Here is a 26,786-nt window from a genome sequence, read left to right on the forward strand (position 1 = left end):
TAATACTCTCTGTAACTGTGGGTTAATACTCTCTGTAACTGTGGGTTAATACTCTCTGTAACTGTGGGTTAATACTCTGTAACTGTGGGTTAATACTCTCTGTAACTGTGGGTTAGTACTCTCTGTAACTGTGGGTTAGTACTCTCTGTAACTGTGGGTTAGTACTCTCTGTAACTGTGGGTTAATACTCTGTAACTGTGGGTTAATACTCTCTGTAACTGTGGGTTAATACTCTGTAACTGTGGGTTAATACTCTCTGTAACTGTGGGTTAATACTCTGTAACTGTGGGTTAATATTTTCTGTAACTGTGGGTTAATACTCTCTGTAACTGAGGGTTAATACTCTCTGTAACTGTGGGTTAATACTCTCTGTAACTGAGGGTTAATACTCTCTGTAACTGTGGGTTAATACTCTCTGTAACTGTGGGTTAATACTCTCTGTAACTGAGGGTTAATACTCTCTGTAACTGTGGGTTAATACTCTCTGTAACTGAGGGTTAATACTCTCTGTAACTGTGGGTTAATACTCTGTAACTGTGGGTTAATACTCTCTGTAACTGTGGGTTAGTACTCTCTGTAACTGTGGGTTAGTACTCTCTGTAACTGTGGGTTAGTACTCTCTGTAACTGTGGGTTAATACTCTCTGTAACTGTGGGTTAATACTCTGTAACTGTGGGTTAATACTCTCTGTAACTGTGGGTTAATACTCTGTAACTGTGGGTTAATATTTTCTGTAACTGTGGGTTAATACTCTCTGTAACTGAGGGTTAATACTCTCTGTAACTGTGGGTTAATACTCTCTGTAACTGTGGGTTAATACTCTCTGTAACTGAGGGTTAATACTCTCTGTAACTGTGGGTTAATACTCTCTGTAACTGAGGGTTAATACTCTCTGTAACTGTGGGTTAATACTCTCTGTAACTGTGGGTTAATACTCTCTGTAACTGAGGGTTAATACTCTCTGTAACTGTGGGTTAATACTCTCTGTAACTGAGGGTTAATACTCTCTGTAACTGTGGGTTAATACTCTCTGTAACTGAGGGTTAATACTCTCTGTAACTGTGGGTTAATACTCTCTGTAAGTGTGGGTTAATACTATGTAACTGTGGGTTAATACTCTGTAACTGTGGGTTAAAAAGAGCAACAATGACCTCAGAGTCTATCTATTACCGACCAGTAACGACCAGTAACGACCGGTAACGACCAGTAACGACCGGTAACGACCGGTAACGACCGGTAACGACCGGTAACGACCGGTAACGACCGGTAACGACCAGTAACTCCTGAAACAGAGAGATATTTTAATCATCGCTGGTGATCTCCTTCCTACTGTTAAACCACTAAGCTAGTGATCAGCCAGGACAGACCAGCTACTCACTGACACTGATCAGCCAGGACAGACCAGCTACTCACTGACACTGATCAGCCAGGACAGACCAGCTACTCACTGACACTGATCAGCCAGGACAGACCAGCTACTCACTGACACTGATCAGCCAGGACAGACCAGCTACTCACTGACACTGATCAGCCAGGACAGACCAGCTACTTACTAACACGGATCAGCCAGGACAGACCAGCTACTCACTGACACTGATCAGCTAGGACAGACCAGCTACTTACTGACAATGATCAGCCAGGACAGACCAGCTACTTACTGACGCTGATCAGCCAGGACAGACCAGCTACTTACTGACACTGATCAGCCAGGACAGACCAGCTACTCACTGACACTGATCAGCCAGGACAGACCAGCTACTCACTGACGCTGATCAGCCAGGACAGACCAGCTACTTACTGACACTGATCAGCCAGGACAGACCAGCTACTCACTGACACTGATCAGCCAGGACAGACCAGCTACTCACTGACGCTGATCAGCCAGGACAGACCAGCTACTTACTGACACTGATCAGCCAGGACAGACCAGCTACTCACTGACACTGATCAGCCAGGACAGACCAGCTACTTACTGATGCTGATCAGCCAGGACAGACCAGCTACTTACTGACACTGATCAGCCAGGACAGACCAGCTACTCACTGACACTGATCAGCCAGGACAGACCAGCTACTTACTGATGCTGATCAGCCAGGACAGTAAAAATAGAAAGGAATTTGACGTCATATTTGGAATGTGTGGAATAGCTCTCGTAGGAATCTATCTCTGGGCATTCTACTGTAAAATATTTTGTGAGTGCTGTGTGGTGTGTGTGTTGTGCGTGTGTGTGTATGTGTATGTGTGTGTTGTGTGTGTGCTGAGAGACTGAGGTAGCCAGAGGTTCAGGAGGTGTAGGAGGTTGCAGACATGGGGTGATGGACTGAGAGACTGAGGTAGCCAGAGATTCAGGAGGTGGAGGAGGTTGCAGACATGGGGTGATGGACTCAGAGACTGAGGTAGCCAGAGATTCAGGAGGTGGAGGAGGTTGCAGACATGGGGTGATGGACTCAGAGACTGAGGTAGCCAGAGATTCAGGAGGTGTAGGAGGTTGCAGACATGGGGTGATGGACTGAGAGACTGAGGTAGCCAGAGATTCAGGAGGTGGAGGAGGTTGCAGACATGGGGTGATGGACTCAGTGACTGAGGTAGCCAGAGGTTCGGGAGGTGGAGGAGGTTGCAGACATGGGGTGATGGACTGAGAGACTGAGGTAGCCAGAGGTTCAGGAGGTGGAGGGAGGGAGACACTGCTTTGCTAGCGCTGACCGGTAATATGTTCTGGGACTGCGCCGATAGCATCATCGAGCTAACCACCTCAGTCACCGACTTCATTAGTAAACGTATCGCTGACGATGTCCCCACAGTGAAGCTTTTCACTGCTTCACCAATCAAAAGCCCTGGATTAACACTGAGGTTGGCGCTATAAGCTAAAACATTCCAGGGTGCATGCTCAGAACAGCTGGCAGGCATATTCACTGTCATTTCCAACCTCTCCTTGTCCCAGTCTGTAATCCCCACGTCTTAAACTGACCTCCATCATTCCTGTTCCCAAGAAAAACTAAGGCTTCATGCCACAATGACTACCGCCCTGTAGCACTCACATCTGTTAGTCATGAAGTGCTTTGAGAGGCTGGTCATGGCTCACATCAAGTCCACCATCCCAGCCACACTAGACCCACTCCAATTTACACACCGCACCAACAGATCCACAGACGATGCAATCTTCACTGCTCTCCACACTGCCCTCACACAACTAGATCAGAGGAATACCTATGTAAGAATGTTGTTATTTGACAACAGCTCAGCATTCAACACCATTGACCCCTCCAAAGTGGTCACCAAGATTGGGACCCTGGAACTGAACACCTCCATTTTACAACTAGATCCTGGACTTCCTGACGAACTGACCCCAGGTGGTGAGGGTAGGCAACAACACCTCCACCACACACTGACCCTCGACATGGGGGGCCCCCACAGGAGTGTTTGCTTAGTCCCCTCCTGTTACTCCCTGTTCACCCACAAAATGCGTGGCCAAACACAACTCCAACACCATCATTAAGTTAGCTGACGACACAACAGTGGTACGGCCTGATCACTGGCGACAATGAGACAGCCGACAGGGAGGAGTTCAGTGACCTGGCCGTGTGGTGCCAAGACAACAACCTCTCCCTCAATATGAGCAAGTCAAAGGAGCTGATCGTGGACCGTGATCACTGGCGACGATGAGACAGCCGACAGGGTGGAGTTCAGTGACCTGGCCGTGTGGTGCCAAGACAACAACCTCTCCCTCAATATGAGCAAGTCAAAGGAGCTGATCGTGGACCGTGATCACTGGCGACGATGAGACAGCCTACAGGGAGGAGTTCAGTGACCTGGCCGTGTGGTACCGGGACAACAAGCTCTCTCAGTAAAACCAACAATCTGATTCTGGACTATACACTCCCGTCCACATCGAAGGAGCCGCAGTGGAGCGGGTCAATAGCTTCAAGTTCCTTGCAAAAAAGGGCAGTATTGGGTAGATGGATAATAATTCAAAAAACAGCAGACATTGAATATCCCTTTGAGCATGGTGAAGTTACTAATTATACTTTTGGATGGTGTATCAATACACTCAGTCACTACAAAGATACAGGCGTCCTTCCTACCTCAGTTGCCGGAGAGGAAGGAAACAGCTCAGGGATTTAACCATGAGGCCGATGGTGACTTTAAAACAGTTACAGAGTTTAATGGCTGTGATAGGAGATAACTGAGGATGGATCAACAACATTGTAGTTACTCTACAACACTAACCTAAATGACAGAGTGAAAAGAAGGAAGCCTGTACAGAATAAAAATATTCCAAAACACTCATCCTGTTTGCAATAAGGCACTAAATATGCCCCTCAAAAATGTTTGCAATAAGGCAATAAATCTGCCCCTCAAAAATGAATTAACTTTATGTCCTGAAAGCACATTGTTATGTTTGGTGTAAATCTAACACAACACGTCGCTGAGTACCACTCTTTATATTTTCAAGCATGGTGGTGGTTGTGTCATGTAATGGGTACGCTTGTCATCGGTAAGGACTAGGATAAAAAGAAACGGAATTGAGCTAAGTACAGGGAAAATTCTAGGGGTAACTTTGGTTCAGTCTGCTTTCCAACAGACACAGAGATAAATCCACCTTTCAGCAGGACAATAACCTAAAACACAAGGTCGAATCTACACTGGAGATTAATTCACATTTCAGCAGGACAATAACCTAAAACACAAGGTCAAATCTACACTGGAGTTGCTCACCAAGATGACATTGAGTGGTTTAGTTACAGTTTAGAATTAAATCGGCATGAAAATCTATGGCAAGACTTAAAAATGGTTGTCTAGCAATGATCAACAACTAACTTGACAGAGCTTGAAGAATTTTTTAAAGAAGAATATTGTACAATCCAGGTGTGGAAAGCTGTTAGAAACTTACCCAGAAAGACTCACAGCTGTAATCACTGCCAAAGGTGATTCTAACATGTATTGACTCTGAGTGGTGAATACTTATGTAAATAAGATATTTCTGTATTTCATTATCATTATTATTTGCACAAAAAAATAAAATCTCAAAACACATTTTCACTTTGTCTTTATAGGGTATTGTGATGTCATTATAGGGTATTGTGATGTCATTATAGGGTACTGTGATGTCACTATAGGGCATTATGATGTCATTATAGGTTATTGTGATGTCATTATAGGGTACTGTGTGTAGATGGGTGAGAAAAACAATCAATTTAATCCATTTTGAATTCAGGCTGTGACAACAAAATGTGGAATAAGTCAAAGAGTATGAATTCATTCTGGTACTTTATATGCCAATCCCTCAGCCATAGGTATAATCAAATCAAATCAAATTGTATTTCTCACATGCTCTGAATACAACAGGTGTAGACCTTACCGTGGAATGCTTACTTACAAGTCCTTAACCAACAACGCAGTTCAATAAATTATTTATTTAGTAAATATTTTCTTAAATCTAAGGTAAAAAAATTATAAAAAGTAACAATAACGAGGCTATATGCAGGGGGTACCGGTACCGAGTAAGTGTGTGGGGGTACAGGTTACCGGACATTTGTACATGTAGGTGAAGTGACTATGCATAGATAATAAACAGCGAGTAGAAACAGAGTAAAAACAAAGGGGGGGGGTCAGTGTAAATAGTCCGGGTGGCCATTTGATTTGTTATTCAGCAGTATTATGTCTTGGGGGTAGAAGCTGTTAAGGAGCCTTCTGGACCTAGACTTGGCGTTCCAGTACCGCTTGCCGTGTCCTCTTCACGACTGTCTTGATATGTTTGGACCTGATAGTTTGTTGGTGATGTGGACACCAAGGAACTTGAAACTCTCGACCCATCAATGTTAATGGGGGCGTGTTCGGCCCTCTTTTTCCTGTAGTCCACAATCAGCTCCTTTGTCTTTATCACACCACAATGCCAGGTCTCTGACCTCCTCCATATAGGCTGTCTCATCATTGTCGGTGAGCAGGCCTACCACTGTTGTGTCGTCAGCAAACTTAATGATGGTGTTGGAGTCGTGCCTGGCCATGCAGTCGTGGGTGAACAGGGAGTACAGAAGGGGACTGAGCACGCACCCCTGAGGGGCCCCTGTGTTGAGGATAAGCGTGGCAGATGTGTTGTTACCTACCCTCAGCACCTGGGGGCAGCCCGTCAGGAAGTCCAGGTTCTACGGTGTTGAACGCTGAGCTGTAGTCAATGAATAGCATTCTCACATAGGTGTTCCTCTTGTCCAGGTGGGAAAGGGCAGTTTCAAATCAAATTGAGAGCGATTGAGACTGTGTCGTCTGTGGATCTGTTGGTGTGGTTTGCAAAGTGGAGTGGGTCCAGGGTGTTCTGGGATGATGGTGTTGATGTGAACCATGACCAGCCTTTCAAAGCATTTCATGGCTACAGATGTGAGTGCTATAGGTCCAAGAACACTAAGATAACCTGCCTAAATGACTACCGACCCGTAGCACTCACGTCTGTAGCCATGAAGTGCTTTGGAGGCTGGTTATGGCTCACATCAACACCATTATCCCAGAAACCCTAGACCCACTCCAATTTGCATACCGCACCAACAGATCCACAGATGATGCAATCTCTATTGCACTCCACACTGCCCTTTCCCAACTGGACAAAAGGAACACCTACGTGAGAATGCTACTCATTGACTACAGCTCAGCGTTCAACACCATAGTGCCCACAAAGCTCATCACTAAGCTAAGGACCCTGGGACTAAACACCTCCCTCTGCAACTGGATCCTGGACTTCCTGACGGGCCGCCCCCAGGTGGTAACGGTAGGTAACAACACATCCACCACACTGATCTTCAACATGGGGGCCCTGACATCCAGGCCCTCTATACCAGGCGGTGTAATAGGAAGGCCTTAACAATTGTCAAAGACTCCAGCACCCCAGTCAAAAACTGTTCTCTCTGCTACTGGACGGCAAGCGGTACCGGAGCGCCAATTGTAGGTCGAAGAGGCTTTTAAATAGCTTCTACCCCCAAGCCATAAGACTCCTGAACATCTAATCAAATGGCTACCCAGACTATTTGCATTGCCCCCCCCCCCCACACACTGCTGCTACTCTCTGTTATTATCTATGCATAGTCACTTTAATAACTCTACCTACATGTACATATTACCTCAATTACCTCGACACCGGTACCTCACACATTGACTCTGTACCGGTACCCCCTGTATATAGCCTCCACATTGACTATGTACCGGTACCCCCATGTATATAGCCTCCACATTGACTCTGTACCGGTACCCCCTGTATATAGCCTCCACATTGACTCTGTACCGGTACCCCCCTGTATATTGCCTCCACATTGACTCTGTACCGGTACCCCCTGTATATAGCCTCCACATTGACTCTGTACCATAATACCCTGTATATAGCCTCCACATTGACTCTGTACCGGTACCCCCTGTATATAGCCTCCACATTGACTCTGTACCAATACCCCCTGTATATAGCCTCCACATTGACTCTGTACTGGTACCCCCTGTATATAGTCTCCACATTGACTCTGTACCGGTAGCCCCTGTATATAGCTTCCACATTGACTCTGTACCGGTACCCCCTGTATATAGCCTCCACATTGACTCTGTACCGGTACCCCCTGTATATAGCCTCCACATTGACTCTGTACCGGTACCCCCTGTATATAGCCTCCACTTTGACTCTGTACCGGTACCCCCTGGATATAGCCTCCACATTGACTCTGTACCGGTACCCCCTGTATATAGCCTCCACATTGACTCTGTACCGGTACCCCTGTATATAGCCTCCACATTGACTCTGTACCGGTACCCCCTGTATGTAGCCTCCACATTGACTCTGTACCGGTACCCCCTGTATATAGCCTCCACATTGACTCTGTACCGGTACCCCCTGTATATAGCCTCCACATTGACTCTGTACCGGTACCCCCTGTATATAGTCTCCACATTGACTCTGTACCGGTACCCCCCTGTATATAGCCTCCACATTGACTCTGTACTGGTACCCCCTGTATATAGCCTCCACATTGACTCTGTACCGGTACCCCCTGTATATAGCCTCCATATTGACTCTGTACCGTAATACCCTGTATATAGCCTCCACATTGACTCTGTACCGGTACCCCCTGTATATAGCCTCCACATTGACTCTGTACCGGTACCCCCTGTAAATATCCTCCACATTGACTCTGTCCGGTACCCCCTGTATATAGCCTCCACATTGACTCTGTACCGGTACCCCCTGTATATAGCCTCGCCAATGTTATTTTACTGCTGCTCTTTAATTAATTGTATTTTTTACTTAACCAATAATGCAGTTTTAAGACAAATAAGTGTGAAGGGCTTGTAAGTATAAATATTTCACTGTAAGGTCTACAGTTGTTGTATTATGCACAAAATATTTTTTGCTGTTGAATATTTGCTGTTCACTTTTTATTTTTAATTTCACTTGCTTGGCAATGTAAAGATATGTTTCCATGCCAATAAAGCCCTTTGAATTTAAATTGAGAGACAGAGACAGAGACAGAGACAGAGACAGACGGACGGACGGACGGACGGACGGACGGACGGACGGACGGACCGACCGACCGACCGACCGACCGACAGACAGACAGACAGACAGACAGACAGACAGACAGACAGACAGACAGACAGACAGACAGACAGACAGACAGACAGACAGACAGACAGACAGACAGACAGACAGACAGACAGACAGACAGACAGACAGACAGACAGACAGACAGACAGACAGATGCTCACCAGCTTTCTTCCAGATCTCTTCAGGTACGTATCCGGTCGTCACTGGTCTGTGGAGAAGATCCCGGTGAATGTCTGGAAGACAGACACACAGCCCAGTCAACTAACACCAGTGAAAGGTCATGGAGTCATGGAGTAGGGTAGGACCCCAAGTTGAAAGGTCATGTAGTCATGGAGTAGGGTTGGACCCCAAGTTGAAAGGTCATGGAGTCATGGAGTAGGGTAGGACCCCAAGTTGAAAGGTCTATGCCTAGTCTGAACAGGAAGGGATCAGACATAGCTACTGTCTATCTAGTGTCTGTTTGATTGATTGATTAATTGATTGATTGATTGATTAATTGATTGACTGAATGATTAATCAAGCCCTGTCTCATACCTCAACTATTGCTGGCTGGGCTCAGCTGTGGCAACAGGTAATATAATATCTATACTGTACTAAACAACACGAAGATATAAGTAACTGGTGCTATAGTATAATGTAGATAGTTATACCTGTAGTGTAGTTATACCTGTAGTGTAGTTATCCTGTAGTGTAGTTATACCTGTAGTGTAGTTATCCTGTAGTGTAGTTATACCTGTAGTGTAGTTATCCTGTAGTGTAGTTATACCTGTAGTGTAGTTATACCTGTAGTGTAGTTATACCTGTAGTGTAGTTATCCTGTAGTGTAGTTATCCTGTAGTGTAGTTATACCTGTAGTGTAGTTATACCTGTAGTGTAGTTATACCTGTAGTGTAGTTATCCTGTAGTGTAGTTATACCTGTAGTGTAGTTATCCTGTAGTGTAGTTATCCTGTAGTGTAGTTATACCTGTAGTGTAGTTATACCTGTAGTGTAGTTATCCTGTAGTGTAGTTATCCTGTAGTGTAGTTATACCTGTAGTGTAGTTATCCTGTAGTGTAGTTATACCTGTAGTGTAGTTAAACCTGTAGTGTAGTTATACCTGTAGTGTAGTTATACCTGTAGTGTAGTTATCCTGTAGTGTAGTTATACCTGTAGTGTAGCTATACCTGTAGTGTAGTTATACCTGTAGTGTAGTTATCCTGTAGTGTAGTTATACCTGTAGTGTAGTTATCCTGTAGTGTAGTTATACCTGTAGTATAGTTATCCTGTAGTGTAGTTATCCTGTAGTGTAGTTATACCTGTAGTGTAGTTATACCTGTAGTGTAGCTATACCTGTAGTGTAGTTATACCTGTAGTGTAGTTATCCTGTAGTGTAGTTATACCTGTAGTGTAGTTATCCTGTAGTGTAGTTATACCTGTAGTATAGTTATCCTGTAGTGTAGTTATCCTGTAGTGTAGTTATACCTGTAGTGTAGTTATACCTGTAGTGTAGTTATCCTGTAGTGTAGTTATACCTGTAGTGTAGTTATCCTGTAGTGTAGTTATCCTGTAGTGTAGTTATCCTGTAGTGTAGTTATACATGTAGTGTAGTTATACCTGTAGTGTAGTTATCCTGTAGTGTAGTTATACCTGTAGTGTAGTTATCCTGTAGTGTAGTTATACCTGTAGTGTAGTTATCCTGTAGTGTAGTTATCCTGTAGTGTAGTTATACCTGTAGTGTAGTTATCCTGTAGTGTAGTTATCCTGTAGTTATCCTGTAGTGTAGTTATACCTGTAGTGTAGTTATCCTGTAGTGTAGTTATACCTGTAGTGTAGTTATCCTGTAGTGTAGTTATCCTGTAGTGTAGTTATCCTGTAGTGTAGTTATACCTGTAGTGTAGTTATCCTGTAGTGTAGTTATCCTGTAGTTATCCTGTAGTGTAGTTATACCTGTAGTGTAGTTATCCTGTAGTGTAGTTATCCTGTAGTGTAGTTATACCTGTAGTGTAGTTATCCTGTAGTGTAGTTATCCTGTAGTGTAGTTATACCTGTAGTGTAGTTATACCTGTAGTGTAGTTATCCTGTAGTGTAGCTATACCTGTAGTGTAGTTATCCTGTAGTGTAGTTATCCTGTAGTGTAGTTATCCTGTAGTGTAGTTATCCTGTAGTTATCCTGTAGTGTAGTTATCCTGTAGTGTAGTTATACCTGTAGTGTAGTTATCCTGTAGTGTAGTTATCCTGTAGTGTAGTTATCCTGTAGTGTAGTTATACCTGTAGTGTAGTTATCCTGTAGTGTAGTTATCCTGTAGTGTAGTTATCCTGTAGTGTAGTTATACCTGTAGTGTAGTTATACCTGTAGTGTAGTTATCCTGTAGTGTAGTTATCCTGTAGTGTAGTTATACCTGTAGTGTAGTTATCCTGTAGTGTAGTTATCCTGTAGTGTAGTTATACCTGTAGTGTAGTTATACCTGTAGTGTAATTATCCTGTAGTGTTGTTATACCTGTAGTGTAGTTATCCTGTAGTGTAGTTATACCTGTAGTGTAGTTATCCTGTAGTGTAGTTATCCTGTAGTGTAGTTATACCTGTAGTGTAGTTATCCTGTAGTGTAGTTATCCTGTAGTGTAGTTATCCTGTAGTGTAGTTATCCTGTAGTTATCCTGTAGTGTAGTTATACCTGTAGTGTAGTTATCCTGTAGTGTAGTTATACCTGTAGTGTAGTTATCCTGTAGTGTAGTTATCCTGTAGTGTAGTTATACCTGTAGTGTAGTTATCCTGTAGTGTAGTTATCCTGTAGTTATCCTGTAGTGTAGTTATCCTGTAGTTATCCTGTAGTGTAGCTATACCTGTAGTGTAGTTATCCTGTAGTGTAGTTATACCTGTAGTGTAGTTATCCTGTAGTGTAGTTATCCTGTAGTGTAGTTATCCTGTAGTGTAGTTATACCTGTAGTGTAGTTATCCTGTAGTGTAGTATCCTGTTATCTGTAGTGTAGTTATCGTAGTCTCCTGTAGTGTAGTTATCCTGTAGTGTAGTTATCCTGTAGTGTAGTTATCCTGTAGTGGTAGTTATCCTGTAGTGTAGTTATCCTGTAGTGTAGTTATCCTGTAGTGTAGTTATACCTGTAGTGTAGTTATACCTGTAGTGTAGCTATACCTGTAGTGTAGTTATCCTGTAGTGTAGTTATCCTGTAGTGTAGTTATCCTGTAGTGTAGTTATCCTGTAGTTATCCTGTAGTGTAGTTATCCTGTAGTGTAGTTATACCTGTAGTGTAGTTATCCTGTAGTGTAGTTATACCTGTAGGTAGTTATCTGTAGTTGTAGTTATCCTGTAGTGTAGTTATACCTGTAGTGTAGTTATACCTGTAGTGTAGTTATCGTAGTGTAGTTATCCTGTAGTGTAGTTATACCTGTAGTGTAGTTATCCTGTAGTGTAGTTATCCTGTAGTGTAGTTATCCTGTAGTGTAGTTATACCTGTAGTGTAGTTATACCTGTAGTGTAATTATCCTGTAGTGTTGTTATACCTGTAGTGTAGTTATCCTGTAGTGTAGTTATACCTGTAGTGTAGTTATCCTGTAGTGTAGTTATCCTGTAGTGTAGTTATACCTGTAGTGTAGTTATCCTGTAGTGTAGTTATCCTGTAGTGTAGTTATCCTGTAGTGTAGTTTTCCTGTAGTTATCCTGTAGTGTAGTTATACCTGTAGTGTAGTTATCCTGTAGTGTAGTTATACCTGTAGTGTAGTTATCCTGTAGTTATCCTGTAGTGTAGTTATACCTGTAGTGTAGTTATACTGTAGTGTAGTTACACCTGTAGTGTAGTTATCCTGTAGTGTAGTTATACCTGTAGTGTAGTTATCCTGTAGTGTAGTTATCCTGTAGTGTAGTTATCCTGTAGTGTTGTTATACCTGTAGTGTAGTTATCCTGTAGTGTAGTTATACCTGTAGTGTAGTTATACCTGTAGTGTAGTTATCCTGTAGTGTAGTTATACCTGTAGTGTAGTTATACCTGTAGTGTAGTTATCCTGTAGTGTAGTTATCCTGTAGTGTAGTTATCCTGTAGTGTAGTTATACCTGTAGTGTAGTTATCCTGTAGTGTAGTTATCCTGTCCTGTAGGACTCCGCTGTCTGCTCTGGGTCCTGCTGACTCCTTTCTGATAACTGGTACTATAGTATAATGTAGATAGTTATACCTGTAGTGTAGTTATCTTGTCCTGTAGGACTCTGCTGTCTGCTCTGGGTCCTGCTGCCTCCTTTCTTCAGGTCCTCCGCGTCGCTGTATCGTCTGATCCAGTAGTTAAGCTCCTCCCTGTCGGCCTCCTGGCAGCGCCGCAGCACGGTAAGAGATCGCCTCGTCTTCTCTACCATGTCCATGATGCAGTTCAGCAGCTGAGGAGGGGGAAGGAACTGTATCAGGAGGAAGGTACTGTATCAGGAAGGTACTGTATCAGGAGGAATGTACTGTATCAGGAAGGTACTGTATCAGGAAGGTACTGTATCAGGGGGAAGGAACTGTATCAGGAGGAAGGTACTGTATCAGGAGGAAGGTACTGTATCAGGGGGTAGTTACTGTATCAGGGGGAAGGTACTGTATCAGGGGGAAGGTACTGTATCAGGAGGAAGGTACTGTAACAGGAAGGTACTGTATCAGGGGGAAGTTACTGTATCAGGAAGGTACTGTATCAGGGGGAAGGTACTGTATCAGGAGGAAGGTAATGCATCAGGAGGAAGGTACTGTATCAAGAGGAAGGTACTGTATCAGGAAGGTACTGTATCAGGGGGAAGGTACTGTATCAGGAGGAAGGTACTGTATCAGGAGGAAGGTACTGTATCAGGAGGAAGGTACTGTATCAGGAAGGTACTGTATCAGGAATGTACTGTATCAGGAGGAAGGTACTGTATCAGGAAGGTACTGTATCAGGGGGAAGGTACTGTATCAGGAAGGTACTGTATCAGGGGGAAGGTACTGTATCAGGAAGGTACTGTATCAGGAGGAAGGTGCTGTATCAGGAAGGTACTGTATCAGGAAGGTACTGTATCAGGGGGAAGGTACTGTATCAGGGGGAAGGTACTGTATCAGGAGGAAGGTACTGTATCAGGAGGAAGGTACTGTATCAGGAAGGTACTGTATCAGGGGGAAGGTACTGTATCAGGAGGAAGGTACTGTATCAGTGGGAAGGTACTGTATCAGGAGGAAGGTACTGTATCAGGAGGAAGGTACTGTATCAGGAGGAAGGTACTGTATCAGGAAGGTACTGTAACAGGAGGAAGGTACTGTATCAGGAGGAAGGTACTGTATCAGGGGGAAGGTACTGTTTCAGGAGGAAGGTACTGTATCAGGAAGGTACTGTAACAGGAGGAAGGTACTGTATCAGGAAGGTACTGTATCAGGAAGGTACTGTATCAGGACGAAGGTACTGTATCAGGGGAAGGTACTGTATCAGGAGGAAGATACTGTATCAGGGAAGGTACTGTATCAGGAAGGTACTGTAACAGGAGGAAGGTACTGTATCAGGAGGAAGGTACTGTATCAGGAGGAAGGAACTGTATCAGGAGGAAGGTACTGTATCAGGAAGGTACTGTATCAGGAGGAAGGTACTGTATCAGGGGGAAGGTACTGTATCAGGAGGAAATTACTGTATCAGGAGGAAGGTACTGTATCAGGAGGAAGGTACTGTATCAGGGGGAAGGTACTGTATCAGGAGGAAGGTACTGTATCAGGAGGAAGGTACTGTATCAGGGGGAAGGTACTGTATCAGGAAGGTACTGTATCAGGAAGGTACTGCATCAGGAGGAAGGTACTGTATCAGGAGGAAGGTACTGTATCAGGAGGAAGGTACTGTATCACTAGGAAAGTACTGCAAAAATGAATTACATGCACATATTTGGCTACCTAATACAAACATACTGTACTGCTTCTTCTTCAACTCACATGTGCCAACACACTCTACAAGCCACACAGATACAGACACAGGTACAGGTACAGGTACAGGTATAGGTACAGATACAGGTACAGATACAGGTACAGGTACAGATACAGGTACAGGTACAGACACAGGTATAGACGACACAGGTATAAGTACAGGTACAGACACAGGTACAGGTACAGGTACAGGTACAGGCACAGGTACCAACACAGGTACAGGTACAGGTACAGGCACAGGCACAGACACAGGTACAGACACAGGTACAGTTACAGGTACTGGTACAAATACAGGTACAGACACAGGTACAGGTACAGGTACAGGCACAGGCACAGGTACAGGTACAGGCACAGGCACAGGCACGGGAACGGGTACAGGCACAGGTACAGGTACAGGTACAGATACAGGTACAGCTACAGGTACAGGTACAGGTACAGGTACAGGTACAGACACAGGTACAGGTACAGGTACAGGTACAGGTATAGTTGGTATAGTAATAAAAATGTTATTACTTTTCTTACATGGTCAAGGTGCTTCCATTCCTCCCCCCATTCTCTGTCTGTCAACCGGTGGTCGATCACCTCTTCCTGACGAGCCCCGTGCATCCCTTCATCAATCAGGAGAGAGAGGGGGAGAGAGGGAGAGAGAGAGAGAGAGAGGGGGAGAGAGAGAGAGGGGGGGAGAGGGAGAGAGAGAGGGAGAGAGGGGAGGGGGGAGAGGGAGACAGGGAGAGAGACAGAGAGAAAGAGAGAGAGAGACAAAGTTAGTCTTGAACAACATACGAGTGTCCTGTCTTCCCTCCATCTTCTCTCCACCGTTCCCTCCATCCTCTCTCCACCGTTCCCTCCATCCTCTCTCCACTGTTCTCTCCATCCTCTCTCCACTGTCCTCTCCATCCTCTCTCCACTGTCCCCTCCATCCTCTCTCCACTGTCCCCTCCATCCTCTCTTCACTCTTCCCTCCATCCTCTCTCCACTCTTCCCTCCATCCTCTCTCCACTCTTCCCTCCATCCTCTCTCCACCGTTCCCTCCATCCTCTCTCCACTGTCCCCGCCATCCTCTCTTCACTCTTCCCTCCATCCTCTCTCCACTGTTCCCTCCATCCTCTCTCCACTGTTCCCTCCATCCTCTCTCCACCGTGCCCTCCATCCTTTCTCCACTGTTCCCTCCATCCTCTCTCCGTTGAAAGAGGAAGATATGAAATAAGTGTTTTGTTCCAAATAAGACTGAATATCCCCTATCTAGTGCACTACTTCTGACCAGGGCCCTATGTCACCCTATTCACTATCTAGTGCACTACTTTTGACCAGGGCCCTATGTCACCCTATTCACTATCTAGTGCACTACTTCTGACCAGGGCCCTATGTCACCCTATTCCCTATCTAGTGCACTACTTTTGACCAGGGCCCTATGTCACCCTATTCACTATCTAGTGCACTACTTTTGACCAGGGCCCTATGTCCCCCTATTCCCTATCTAGTACACCTCCCCCCCTCACCCAAACCCTCCCTCCCACCCTCCCTCCCTCCCTCCCTCCCTCCCACCCTCCCTCCCTCCCTCCCTCCCTCCCACCCTCCCTCCCTCTATCACAGGCCAGACATGCTAAATGTAGAGAAGTATTTTTAGATCAGGGACATATGTAGCTAGTCATTAAGCTTCATGGACACAGATCCACTGTGGAAACATCTCCTCTCTCTGTATTAAAATAACCTCTCTGGTTTGTGGGTAGAAGATCTGGACCTCTTGCAGGATGGACACATGAACAGCTACGCTTGACCCTATTCCTACTATTCCCTCTCCTTCTATCCTTCTCAGTCCTCCACATTCCTCCCTCCTCCCTCCATCCCTCCGTCCCCAAACTCTAACCCTCTTCTCCTCTCTTCTCCTCCTGTCCTTACCCAGTGGCCGTGCTCTCTCCCTGAGCTCGCGGTGGTTGTGGTTGGGGTGGCGGTAGTGTGGTGAGTCTCTGTAATGGTGTGTGATGGCCATGTCGTCCATCCGGTAGTGCTGTGGGGGCGGCGTGGGGTGTCCATGGGCCAGGCCGTTAGATTGGTAGGGGAGGGGACCGTTGGAGGGGCTGAACCGTTGGCCTGCCGGGCTGATCGTACAGGGTCTCTTACTGGAGGTCTCCAGCTGCAGGGGACCATCCCTGTCAAAGCCGTTCTCTTTGGTTCTGGAGGAGGAGAGGGAACAGAGAGGAGGAGGAGGAGAAGGAGGGAACAGAGAGGAGGAGGAGAAGGAGGGAACAGAGAGGAGGAGGAGAAGGAGGGAACAGAGAGGAGGAGGAGGAGAAGGAGGGAACAGAGAGGAGGAGGAGAAGGAGGGGAACAGAGAGGAGGAGGAGGAGAGGGGGAGGGAACAGAGAGGAGGAGGAGGAGAAGGAACAGAGAGGAGGAGGAGAAGGAGGGAACAGAGAGGAGGAGGAGGAGAGGGGGAGGGAACAGAGAGGAGGAGGAGGAGAAGGAGGGAACAGAGAGGAGGAGGAGAGGGGGAGGGAACAGAGAGGAGGAGGAGGAGAAGGAACAGAGAGGAGGAGGAGTAGAAGGAGGGAACAGAGAGGAGGAGGAGGAGAGGAAACAGAGAGGAGGAGAGGGAGAGGGAACAGAGAGGAGGAGAGGGGGAGGGAACAGAGAGGAGGAGGAGTAGAAGGAGGGAACAGAGAGGAGGAGAGGGAGAGGGAACAGAGAGGAGGAGGAGGAGAGGGAGAGGGAACAGAGAGGAGGAGGAGGAGAAGGAGGGAACAGAGAGGAGGAGGAGGAGAAGGAGGGAACAGAGAGGAGGAGAGGGGGAGGGAACAGAGAGGAGGAGGAGGAGAGGGAGAGGGAACAGAGAGGAGGAGAGGGGGAGGGAACAGAGAGGAGGAGGAGGAGAGGGGGAGGGAACAGAGAGGAGGAGAGGGGGAGGGAACAGAGAGGAAGAGGAGGAGAGGGGGAGGGAACAGAGAGGAGGAGAGGGGGAGGGAACAGAGAGGAAGAAAGACAGTGAGAAACAGCTTTAGAAGAAGTTGTCCCAAATGGCACCCTATTCTATTCTATTCCCTACAAAGTGCACTTCTTTTGACCAGAGTCCTGTGGGCCCTTTGGTCCCGGAGAGTGAGAAACACAGCATTAGAAGAAGGGTACCCCACCATAACACAGGGCGTTTTCTGAGTATTCCCCGTTTTCTCCCCAATTTCACGGTATCCATTTGGTAGTTACAGTCCCGTCTCATCGCTGCAACTCCTGTACGGACTCGGAAGAGGCGAAGGTCGAGAGCCGTGCGTCCCCCGAAACACGACCCAACCAAGCCGCGCTGCTTCCTGACACACTGCTCTCTTAACCCGGAAGCCAGCCGCACCAATGTGAGGAAACACAGTACACATGGCGACCGTGTCAGCGTGCACTGCGCCCGACCCGCCACAGGAGACGCTAGAGAGCAATGGGACAAGAACATCCCTGCCGGCCAAACAGTCCCCTAACACGGACGACGATGGGCCAATTGTGCGCCACCCATTGTGTCGCCCGGTCGCTGCCGGCTGCGACAGAGCCTGGACTCGAACCAGGATCTCTAGTGGAACAGCTAGACCACTGCGCCACGCGAGAGGCCTGACAGGGTGTTTTACTCTGTTCTCTGTCTCCTATAGAAGGGGTTCCACCACGAGGCAGGGTGTTTTACTCTGTTCTCTGTCTCCTATAGAAGGGGTTCCACCACGAGGCAGGGTGTTTTACTCTGTTCTGACTCTGTCATGGGTCTTGGTAACAGCAGTGAGAGGCAGTTTGACAGGGCTCACACTGTGTGTACCTTTGAGAATGACACACACACACACACACACACACACACACACACACACACACACACACACACACACACACACACACACACACACACACACACACACCCTATGGTCTTATTGTGTTTGTAACCTCTGTCACGTTTTAGAGACATAAACACTCCCAGGTGTGTGTGCACAGTGTGACCTGAACATGTGTCTAATCCTTCATCTCCTCTCCTCTCCTCTCCTCTCATCTTCTCTCCTCTCCTCTCCTCTCCCACCCCTCCCCTCTCACCCTCCCATCTCCCACCCTCCCCTCCCCTCTCTCACCCTCCCCTCTCCTCTCTCACCCTCCCCTCTCCTCTCCAACCCTCACCTCTCTCACCCTCTTCTCTCCCACCCTCCCCTCCCCTCTCTCACCCCCTCCCCTCTCCTCTCTCGCCCTCCCCTCTCCCACCCTCCCCTCCCCTCTCTCACCCTCCCCTCTCCTCTCCAACCCTCACCTCTTCTCTCCCACCCTCCCTTCCCTTCTCTCCCCTTCCCTTCCCTTCCCCTCCCCTCTCCAACCCTTCCCTCTCCTCCCCCACCCTCCCCTCTCTCCCCCTCTCTGACACACATTTGTATTTCTATTTATTATGGATGCCCATTAGTTCCTGATGAGACAGCAGCTACTCTTCCTGGGGTTTTTTATGGCTCCCCGTTAGTTCCTGCCAAAGCAGCAGCTACTCTTCCTGGGGTTTATTATGGATCCCCATTAGTTCCTGCCAAGGCAGCAGCTACTCTTCCTGGGGTTTATTATGGATCCCCATTAGTTCCTGCCAAGGCAGCAGCTACTCTTCCTGGGGTTTATTATGGATCCCCATTAGTTCCTGCCAAGCAGCAGCTACTCTTCCTGGGGTTTATTATGGATCCCCATTAGTTCCTGTCAAGGCAGCAGCTACTCTTCCTGGGGTTTATTATGGATCCCCATTAGTTCCGGCCAAGGCAGCAGCTACTCTTTCTGGGGTTTATTATGGATCCCCATTAGTTCCTGTTGAGACAACAGCTACACTTCCTGGGGTTTATTATGGATCCCCATTAGTTCCTGTCAAGGCAGCAGCTACTCTTCCTGGGGTTTATTATGGATCTCCATTAGTTCCTATTGAGACAGCAGCTACTCTTCTTGGGGTTTATTATGGATCCCAGTTAGTTCCTGCCAAAGCAGCAGCTATTCTTCCTGGGGTTTATTATGGATCCCCTTTACTTCCTGCCAAGGCAGCAGCTACTCTTCCTGGGGTTTATTATGGATCCCCATTAGTTCCTGCCAAGGCAGCAGCTACTCTTCCTGGGGTTTATTATGGATCCCCATTAGTTCCTGTCAAGGCAGCAGCTACTCTTCCTGGGGTTTATTATGGATCCCCATTAGTTCCTGCCAAGGCAGCAGCTACTCTTCCTGGGGTTTACTATAGATCCCCATTAGTTCCTGCCAAGCAGCAGCTACTCTTCCTGGGGTTTATTATAGATCCTCATTAGTTCCTGCCAAGGCAGCAGCTACTCTTCCTGGGGTTTATTATGGATCCTTATTAGTTCCTGCCAAAGCAGCAGCTACTCTTCCTGGGGTTTATTATGGATCCCCTAAACTTCCTGCCAAGGCAGCAGCTACTCTTCCTGGGGTTTATTATGGATCCCCATTAGTTCCTGCCAAGGCAGCAGCTACTCTTCCTGGGGTTTATTATGGATCCCCATTAGTTCCTGCCAAAGCAGCAGCTACTCTTCCTGGGGTTTATTATGGATCCCCTATACTTCCTGCCAAGGCAGCAGTTACTCTTCCTGGGGTTTATTATGGATCCCCATTAGTTCCTGCCAAGGCAGCAGCTACTCTTCCTGGGGTTTATTATGGATCCCTATTAGTTCCTGCCAAGCAGCAGCTACTCTTCCTGGGGTTTATTATGGATCCCCATTAGTTCATGTAAAGGCAGCAGCTACTCTTCCTGGGGTTTATTATGGATCCCCATTAGTTCCTGCCAAGGCAGCAGCTACTCTTCCTGGGGTTTATTATGGATCCCTATTAGTTCCTGCCAAAGCAGCAGCTACTCTTCCTGGGGTTTATTATGGATCCCCTGTACTTCCTGCCAAGGCAGCAGCTACTCTTCCTGGGGTTTATTATGGATCCCCATTAGTTCCTGCCAAGGCAGCAGCTACTCTTCCTGGGCTTTATTATGGATCCCCATTAGTTCCTGCCAAGCAGCAGCTAGTCTTCCTTGGGTTTATTATGGATCCCCATTAGTTCCTGTCAAGGCAGCAGCTACTCTTCCTGGGGTTTATTATGGATCCCCATTAGTTCCTGCCAAGGCAGCAGCTACTCTTTCTGGGGTTTATTATGGATCCCCATTAGTTCCTGTTGAGACAGCAGCTACACTTCCTGGGGTTTATTATGGATCCCCATTATTTCCTGTCAAGGCAGCAGCTACTCTTCCTGGGGTTTATTATGGATCCCATTAGTTCCTGTTGAGACAGCAGCTACTCTTTCTGGGGTTTATTATGGATCCCCGTTAGTTCCTGCCAAAGCAGCAGCTATTCTTCCTGGGGTTTATTATGGATCCCCTTTACTTCCTGCCAAGGCAGCAGCTACTCTTCCTGGGGTTTATTATGGATCCCCATTAGTTCCTGCCAAGGCAGCAGCTACTCTTCCTGGGGTTTATTATGGATCCCCATTAGTTCCTGTCAAGGCAGCAGCTACTCTTCCTGGGGTTTACTATGGATCCCCATTAGTTCCTGCCAAGGCAGCAGCTACTCTTCCTGGGGTTTACTATAGATCCCCATTAGTTCCTGCCAAGCAGCAGCTACTCTTCCTTGGGTTTATTATGGATCCTCATTAGTTCCTGCCATGGCAGCAGCTACTCTTCCTGGGGTTTATTATGGATCCCTATTAGTTCCTGCCAAAGCAGCAGCTACTCTTGCTGGGGTTTATTATGGATCCCCTATACTTCCTGCCAAGGCAGCAGCTACTCTTCCTGGGATTTATTATGGATCCCCATTAGTTCCTGCCAAGGCAGCAGCTACTCTTCCTGGGGTTTATTATGGATCCCTATTAGTTCCTGCCAAAGCAGCAGATACTCTTCCTGGGGTTTATTATGGATCCCCTATACTTCCTGCCAAGGCAGCAGTTACTCTTCCTGGGGTTTATTATGGATCCCCATTAGTTCCTGCCAAGGCAGCAGCTACTCTTCCTGGGGTTTATTATGGATCCCTATTAGTTCCTGCCAAGCAGCAGCTACTCTTCCTGGGGTTTATTATGGATCCCCATTAGTTCATGTAAAGGCAGCAGCTACTCTTCCTGGGGTTTATTATGGATCCCCATTAGTTCCTGACAAAGCAGCAGCTACTCTTCCTGGGGTTTATTATGGATCCCCTTTACTTCCTTCCAAGGCAGCAGCTACTCTTCCTGGGGTTTATTATGGATCCCCATTAGTTCCTGCCAAGGCAGCAGCTACTCTTCTTGGGGTTTATTATGGATCCCCATTAGTTCCTGCCAAATCAAATCAAATTTATTTATATAGCACTTCTTACATCAGCTGATATCTCAGTGCTGTACAGAAACCCAGCCGAAAACCCCAAACAGCAAGCAATGCAGGTGTAGAGGCACGGTGGATAGGAAAAACCTCCTAGAAAGGCAGCAGCTACTCTTCCTGGGCTTTATTATGGATCCCCATTAGTTCCTGCCAAGGCAGCAGCTACTCTTCCTGGGGTTTATTATGGATCCCCATTAGTTTCTGCCAAATCAAATCAAATGTATTTATATAGCCCTTCTTACATCAGCTGATATCTCAAAGTGTTGTACAGAAACCCAGCCTAAAACCCCAAACAGCAAGCAATGCAGGTGTAGAGGCACGGTGGCTAGGAAAAACTCCCTAGAAAGGCAGCAGCTACTCTTCCTGGGGTTTATTATGGATCCCCATTAGTTCCTGCCAAGGCAGCAGCTACTCTTCCTGGGGTTTATTATAGAATCCCATTAGTTCCTGCCAAGCAGCAGCTACTCTTCCTGGGGTTTATTATGGATCCCTATTAGTTCCTGCCAAGCAGCAACTACTCTTCCTGGGGTTTATTATGGATCCCCATTAGTTCCTGCCAAGGCAGCAGCTACTCTTTCTGGGGTTTATTATGGATCCCCATTAGTTCCTGCCAAGGCAGCAGCTACTCTTCCTGGGGTTTATTATGGATCCCTATTAGTTCCTGCCAAGGCAGCAGCTACTCTTCCTGGGGTTTATTATGGATCCCCATTAGTTCCTGCCAAGGCAGCAGCTACTCTTCCTGGGGTTTATTATGGATCTCCATTAGTTCCTGCCAAGGCAGCAGCTACTCTTCCTGGGGTCCAGCAAAATTAAGGCAGTTTATACAATTTTTAAAACATTACAATACATTCACAGATTTCACAACACACTGTGTGCCCTCAGGCCCCTAATCCACCACTACCACACATCTACAGTACAAAATCCATGTGTATTTAAAGTGTGTATGTTATTGTATGTGGGTGTGTAGGTGTGTGTATAGTGCGTATGTTATCGTGTGTGTGTGTGTGTGTATGTTATTGTGTGTGTGCGTGTATGTGTGTGTATGGTGCGTATGTTATCATGTGTGTGTGTATAGTGCGTATGTTATCGTGTGTGTGTGTAGAAACAGATTGTACTTCTTAATGAGGTGTTTTCATGGTCTCCTGATACTGATCCATCTCAGACCATATGCTCCACAGACATAACTTCTTCCCCATAATGCTCCCTGCCTCCTCTCCCCTACACCCCACTAGCTAACTCTGTCTGTCTGTCTGTCTGTCTGTCTGTCTGTCTGTCTGTCTGTCTGTCTGTCTGTCTGTCTGTCTGTCTGTCTGTCTGTCTGTCTGTCTGTCTGTCTGTCTGTCTGTCTGTCTGTCTGTCTGTCTGTCTGTCTGTCTGTCTGTCTGTCTGTCTGTCTGTCTCTGTGTCTGTGTGTGTCTCTCTCTCTCTCTCTCTCTCTCTCTCTCTCTCTCTCTCTCTCTCTCTCTCTCTCTCTCTCTCTCTCTCTCTCTCTCTCTCTCTCTCTCTCTCTCTCTCAAAGGGATTGAATGTGTTGTTGCTTATTGCCTATACTATTTTCCTTCCATCTATAGCATTTCTTAATATTACTCAGTTCCTTTGGCTTTGATGCCTCATGATTGAGTATTGCTCTGTTCATGTAGACTGTGATCTTGCTGTGATCTGATAAAGGTGTCAGTGGACTGACTGAACGCTCTGAGAGACTCTGGGTTGAGGTCAGTGATAAAGTAGTCTACAGTACAACTGCCAAGAGATGACTTATTGCTGTACCTACCATAGGAGTCCCCTCGAAGCTACCATTAACTATGTACAGACCCAGCGTGTGACAGAGCTGCAGGAGTTGTGACCCATTTTTGTTGGTTGTGTTGTCGTCGTTGTGCCTAGGGGGGCATATGGGGGAGGGATTGCTGTCCCCCATATGCCCCCCTAGGCACAACATAGGTGTTTGTCCCCCTGTGTGCTGAGGGTGTCAGGTTCTTGTCCAGTTCTGGCATTTAGGTCACCACAGACTAGTACATGTCCCTGGGCCTGGAAATGATTGATTTCCCCCTCCAGGATGGAAATGCTGTCTTCATTAAAGTATGGGGATTCTAGTGGGGGGATATAGGTAGGATGGAGAAGCTGTCTTCATTATAGTATGGGGATTCTAGTGGGGGGATATAGGTAGGATGGAGAAGCTGTCTTCATTAAAGTATGGGGATTCTAGTGGGGGGATATAGGTAGGATGGAGAAGCTGTCTTCATTAAAGTATGGGGATTCTAGTGGGGGGAAATAGGTAGGATGGAGAAGCTGTCTTCATTAAAGTATGGGGATTCTAGTGGGGGGATATAGGTAGGATGGAGAAGCTGTCTTCATTATAGTATGGAGATTCAGGTAGGATGGAGAAGCTGTCTTCATTATAGTATGGGGAGTCTAGTGGGGGGATATAGGTAGGATGGAGAAGCTGTCTTCATTAAAGTATGGGGATTCTAGTGGGGGGATATAGGTAGCACACAGGAGGACATTTTTCTCTGTTGAGATAATTTCCTTTTGAATTTCTATCCAAATGTAAAATGTTCCAGTTTTGCTCTCTGTAACCTAGAGGACAACCAGTGGGTCCATCTCCTCTATACCACCCACCTGGTAGTGTGGTGGATGGGACTACCAGCTCTCTGTAACCTAGAGGACAACCAGTGGGTCCGTCTCCTCTACACGATGTTTCTCTCACTCTCACCCCTTTTTTCGTCCACCCAACTCTCCAACTTAAACACTGAAGAAGCTCATTGTTTTCCAAGAGTTGCTGAATCTCCACTCTACTCAATCCCAACTGGAACAGAGAAACTTCCAGAGCCAGCAGACACCAACCTCACCTGTCAGGTGTTCTCCTCCAGAGCCAGCAGACACCAACCTCACCTGTCAGGTGTTCTCCTCCAGAGCCAGCAAACATCAACCTCACCTGTCAGGTGTTCTCCTCCAGAGCCAGCAGACATCAACCTCACCTGTCAGGTGTTCTCCTCCAGAACCAGCAGACACCAACCTCACCTGTCAGGTGTTCTCCTCCAGAACCAGCAGACACCAACCTCACCTGTCAGGTGTTCTCCTCCAGAACCAGCAGACATCAACACCAACCTCACCTGTCAGGTGTTCTCCTCCAGAACCAGCAGACACCAACACCAACCTCACCTGTCAGGTGTTCTCCTCTTGCCGTTGTCGTTGAGGTCTAGGAGTAGTTCTGAGGAGTCGACGGGGGAAGTGGTGGAGCAGGTGTCCAGGAGGAGCTGTTCGTGTTGGGCCAGGTACTGAGCTGGGTTCTGCTTGGCCAGACGAGCACAGTGCAGCAGCTCCCGCTGTAGGAGTGGCAGGTTGGCCTGTAGGGGGAGACAGTGGTAAAGATTTGGATCTGCTGGGGACTGACAGACAATACACGACACAAAACGGTATATTTCCATCTGACATAGCACACATTAGAGTACCACATCATGGAATAGTGGTCAAGATCTGGACTAGTCTGGACTGAGTTCTGTCTCTCAAACAGTAACAGATACAGTAACAGATACAGTAACAGATACAGTAACAGATACAGTACCACACATCATCAAGGCAAAGGGTGGCTTTTTGAAGAATCTCAAATATAAAAGATATTTGGATTTGTTTAACATTTTTTTGGTTACTACATGATTCCATATGTGTTATTTCATAGTTTTGATTTCTTCTACAATGTAGAAAACAGTAAAAATAAAGAAAAACCCTTGCATGAGTAGGTGTTGTATACCTTTGGACCAGTAGTGTACATGAAGACATAACCATAACAACAGCGTACACCTTACATCATCTGAAGAGTACTAACACATAATATGCTATGGTACTGTAATATGGCATGCTATTATCCTCAGTGACTTGGCTGTGCTTTGTGAGACATTTACATTTGAGTCAATTAGCAGACTTTCTTATCCAGAGAGACTTATCCAGAGAGACTTATCCAGAGACTTATCCAGAGACTTATCCAGAGACTTATCCAGAGAGACTTATCCAGAGAGACTTATCCAGAGAGACTTATACAGATACTTATCCAGAGAGACTTATCCAGAGACTTATCCAGAGAGACTTATCCAGAGAGACTTATACAGAGACTTATCCAGAGAGACTTATCCAGAGAGACTTATCTATAGAGACTTATCCAGAGAGACTTATTCAGAGAGACTTATCCAGAGAGACTTATCCAGAGAGACTTATCCAGAGAGACTTATCTATAGAGACTTATCCAGAGAGACTTATTCAGAGAGACTTATCCAGAGAGACTTATCCAGAGAGACTTATACAGAGAGACTTATCCAGAGAGACTTATCCAGAGAGACTTATCTATAGAAACTTATCCAGAGAGACTTATTCAGAGAGACTTATCCAGAGAGACTTATCCAGAGAGACTTATACAGAGAGACTTATCCAGAGAGACTTATCCAGAGACTTATCCAGAGACTTATCCAGAGACTTATCCAGAGAGACTTATCCAGAGAGACTTATCCAGAGAGACTTATCTATAGAGACTTATCCAGAGAGACTTATTCAGAGAGACTTATCCAGAGAAACTTATCCAGAGAGACTTATCCAGAGACTTATCCAGAGAGACTTATCCAGAGAGACTTACCCAGAGAGACTTATCCAGAGACTTATCCAGAGACTTATCCAGAGACTTATCCAGAGAGACTTATCCAGAGAGACTTATCCAGAGAGACTTATCCAGAGAGACTTATCCAGAGACTTATCCAGAGAGACTTATCCAGAGAGACTTATACAGAGAGACTTATCCAGAGAGACTTATCCAGAGAGACTTATCCAGAGAGACTTATCCAGAGAGACTTATTCAGAGAGACGTATCCAGAGAGACTTATCCAGAGAGACTTATCTAGAGAGACTTATCTAGAGAGACTTACCCAGAGAGACTTATCCAGAGAGACTTATCCAGAGAGACTTATCCAGAGAGTGCTTTTATGTTCAGAAAGCTAGGCGAGACAACCGCATATCACAGAGATAGTATGCACAG

At 46.4% G+C, this 26,786-nt stretch overlaps 1 protein-coding gene across 1 annotated transcript in view; it reads right to left on the reverse strand.

Annotated features, from left to right (window-relative positions):
• LOC115173259 (protein CBFA2T1-like) overlaps window positions 1–26,786 on the reverse strand; it is a gene marked incomplete at both ends in the record, with an annotated part of 52,408 nt that overhangs the window by 16,360 nt on the left and 9,262 nt on the right. Inside the window, 5 exons of the mRNA XM_029731175.1 lie at window positions 8,734–8,805; window positions 12,737–12,932; window positions 14,989–15,074; window positions 16,366–16,640; window positions 24,929–25,113. Coding sequence (XP_029587035.1) covers window positions 8,734–8,805; window positions 12,737–12,932; window positions 14,989–15,074; window positions 16,366–16,640; window positions 24,929–25,113 — 814 coding nt within the window. The remainder of the gene's footprint in view (window positions 1–8,733; window positions 8,806–12,736; window positions 12,933–14,988; window positions 15,075–16,365; window positions 16,641–24,928; window positions 25,114–26,786) is intronic.

Source organism: Salmo trutta, chromosome 34 (genome assembly GCF_901001165.1).
Source record: "Salmo trutta chromosome 34, fSalTru1.1, whole genome shotgun sequence".
Lineage (NCBI taxonomy): Eukaryota > Metazoa > Chordata > Actinopteri > Salmoniformes > Salmonidae > Salmo > Salmo trutta.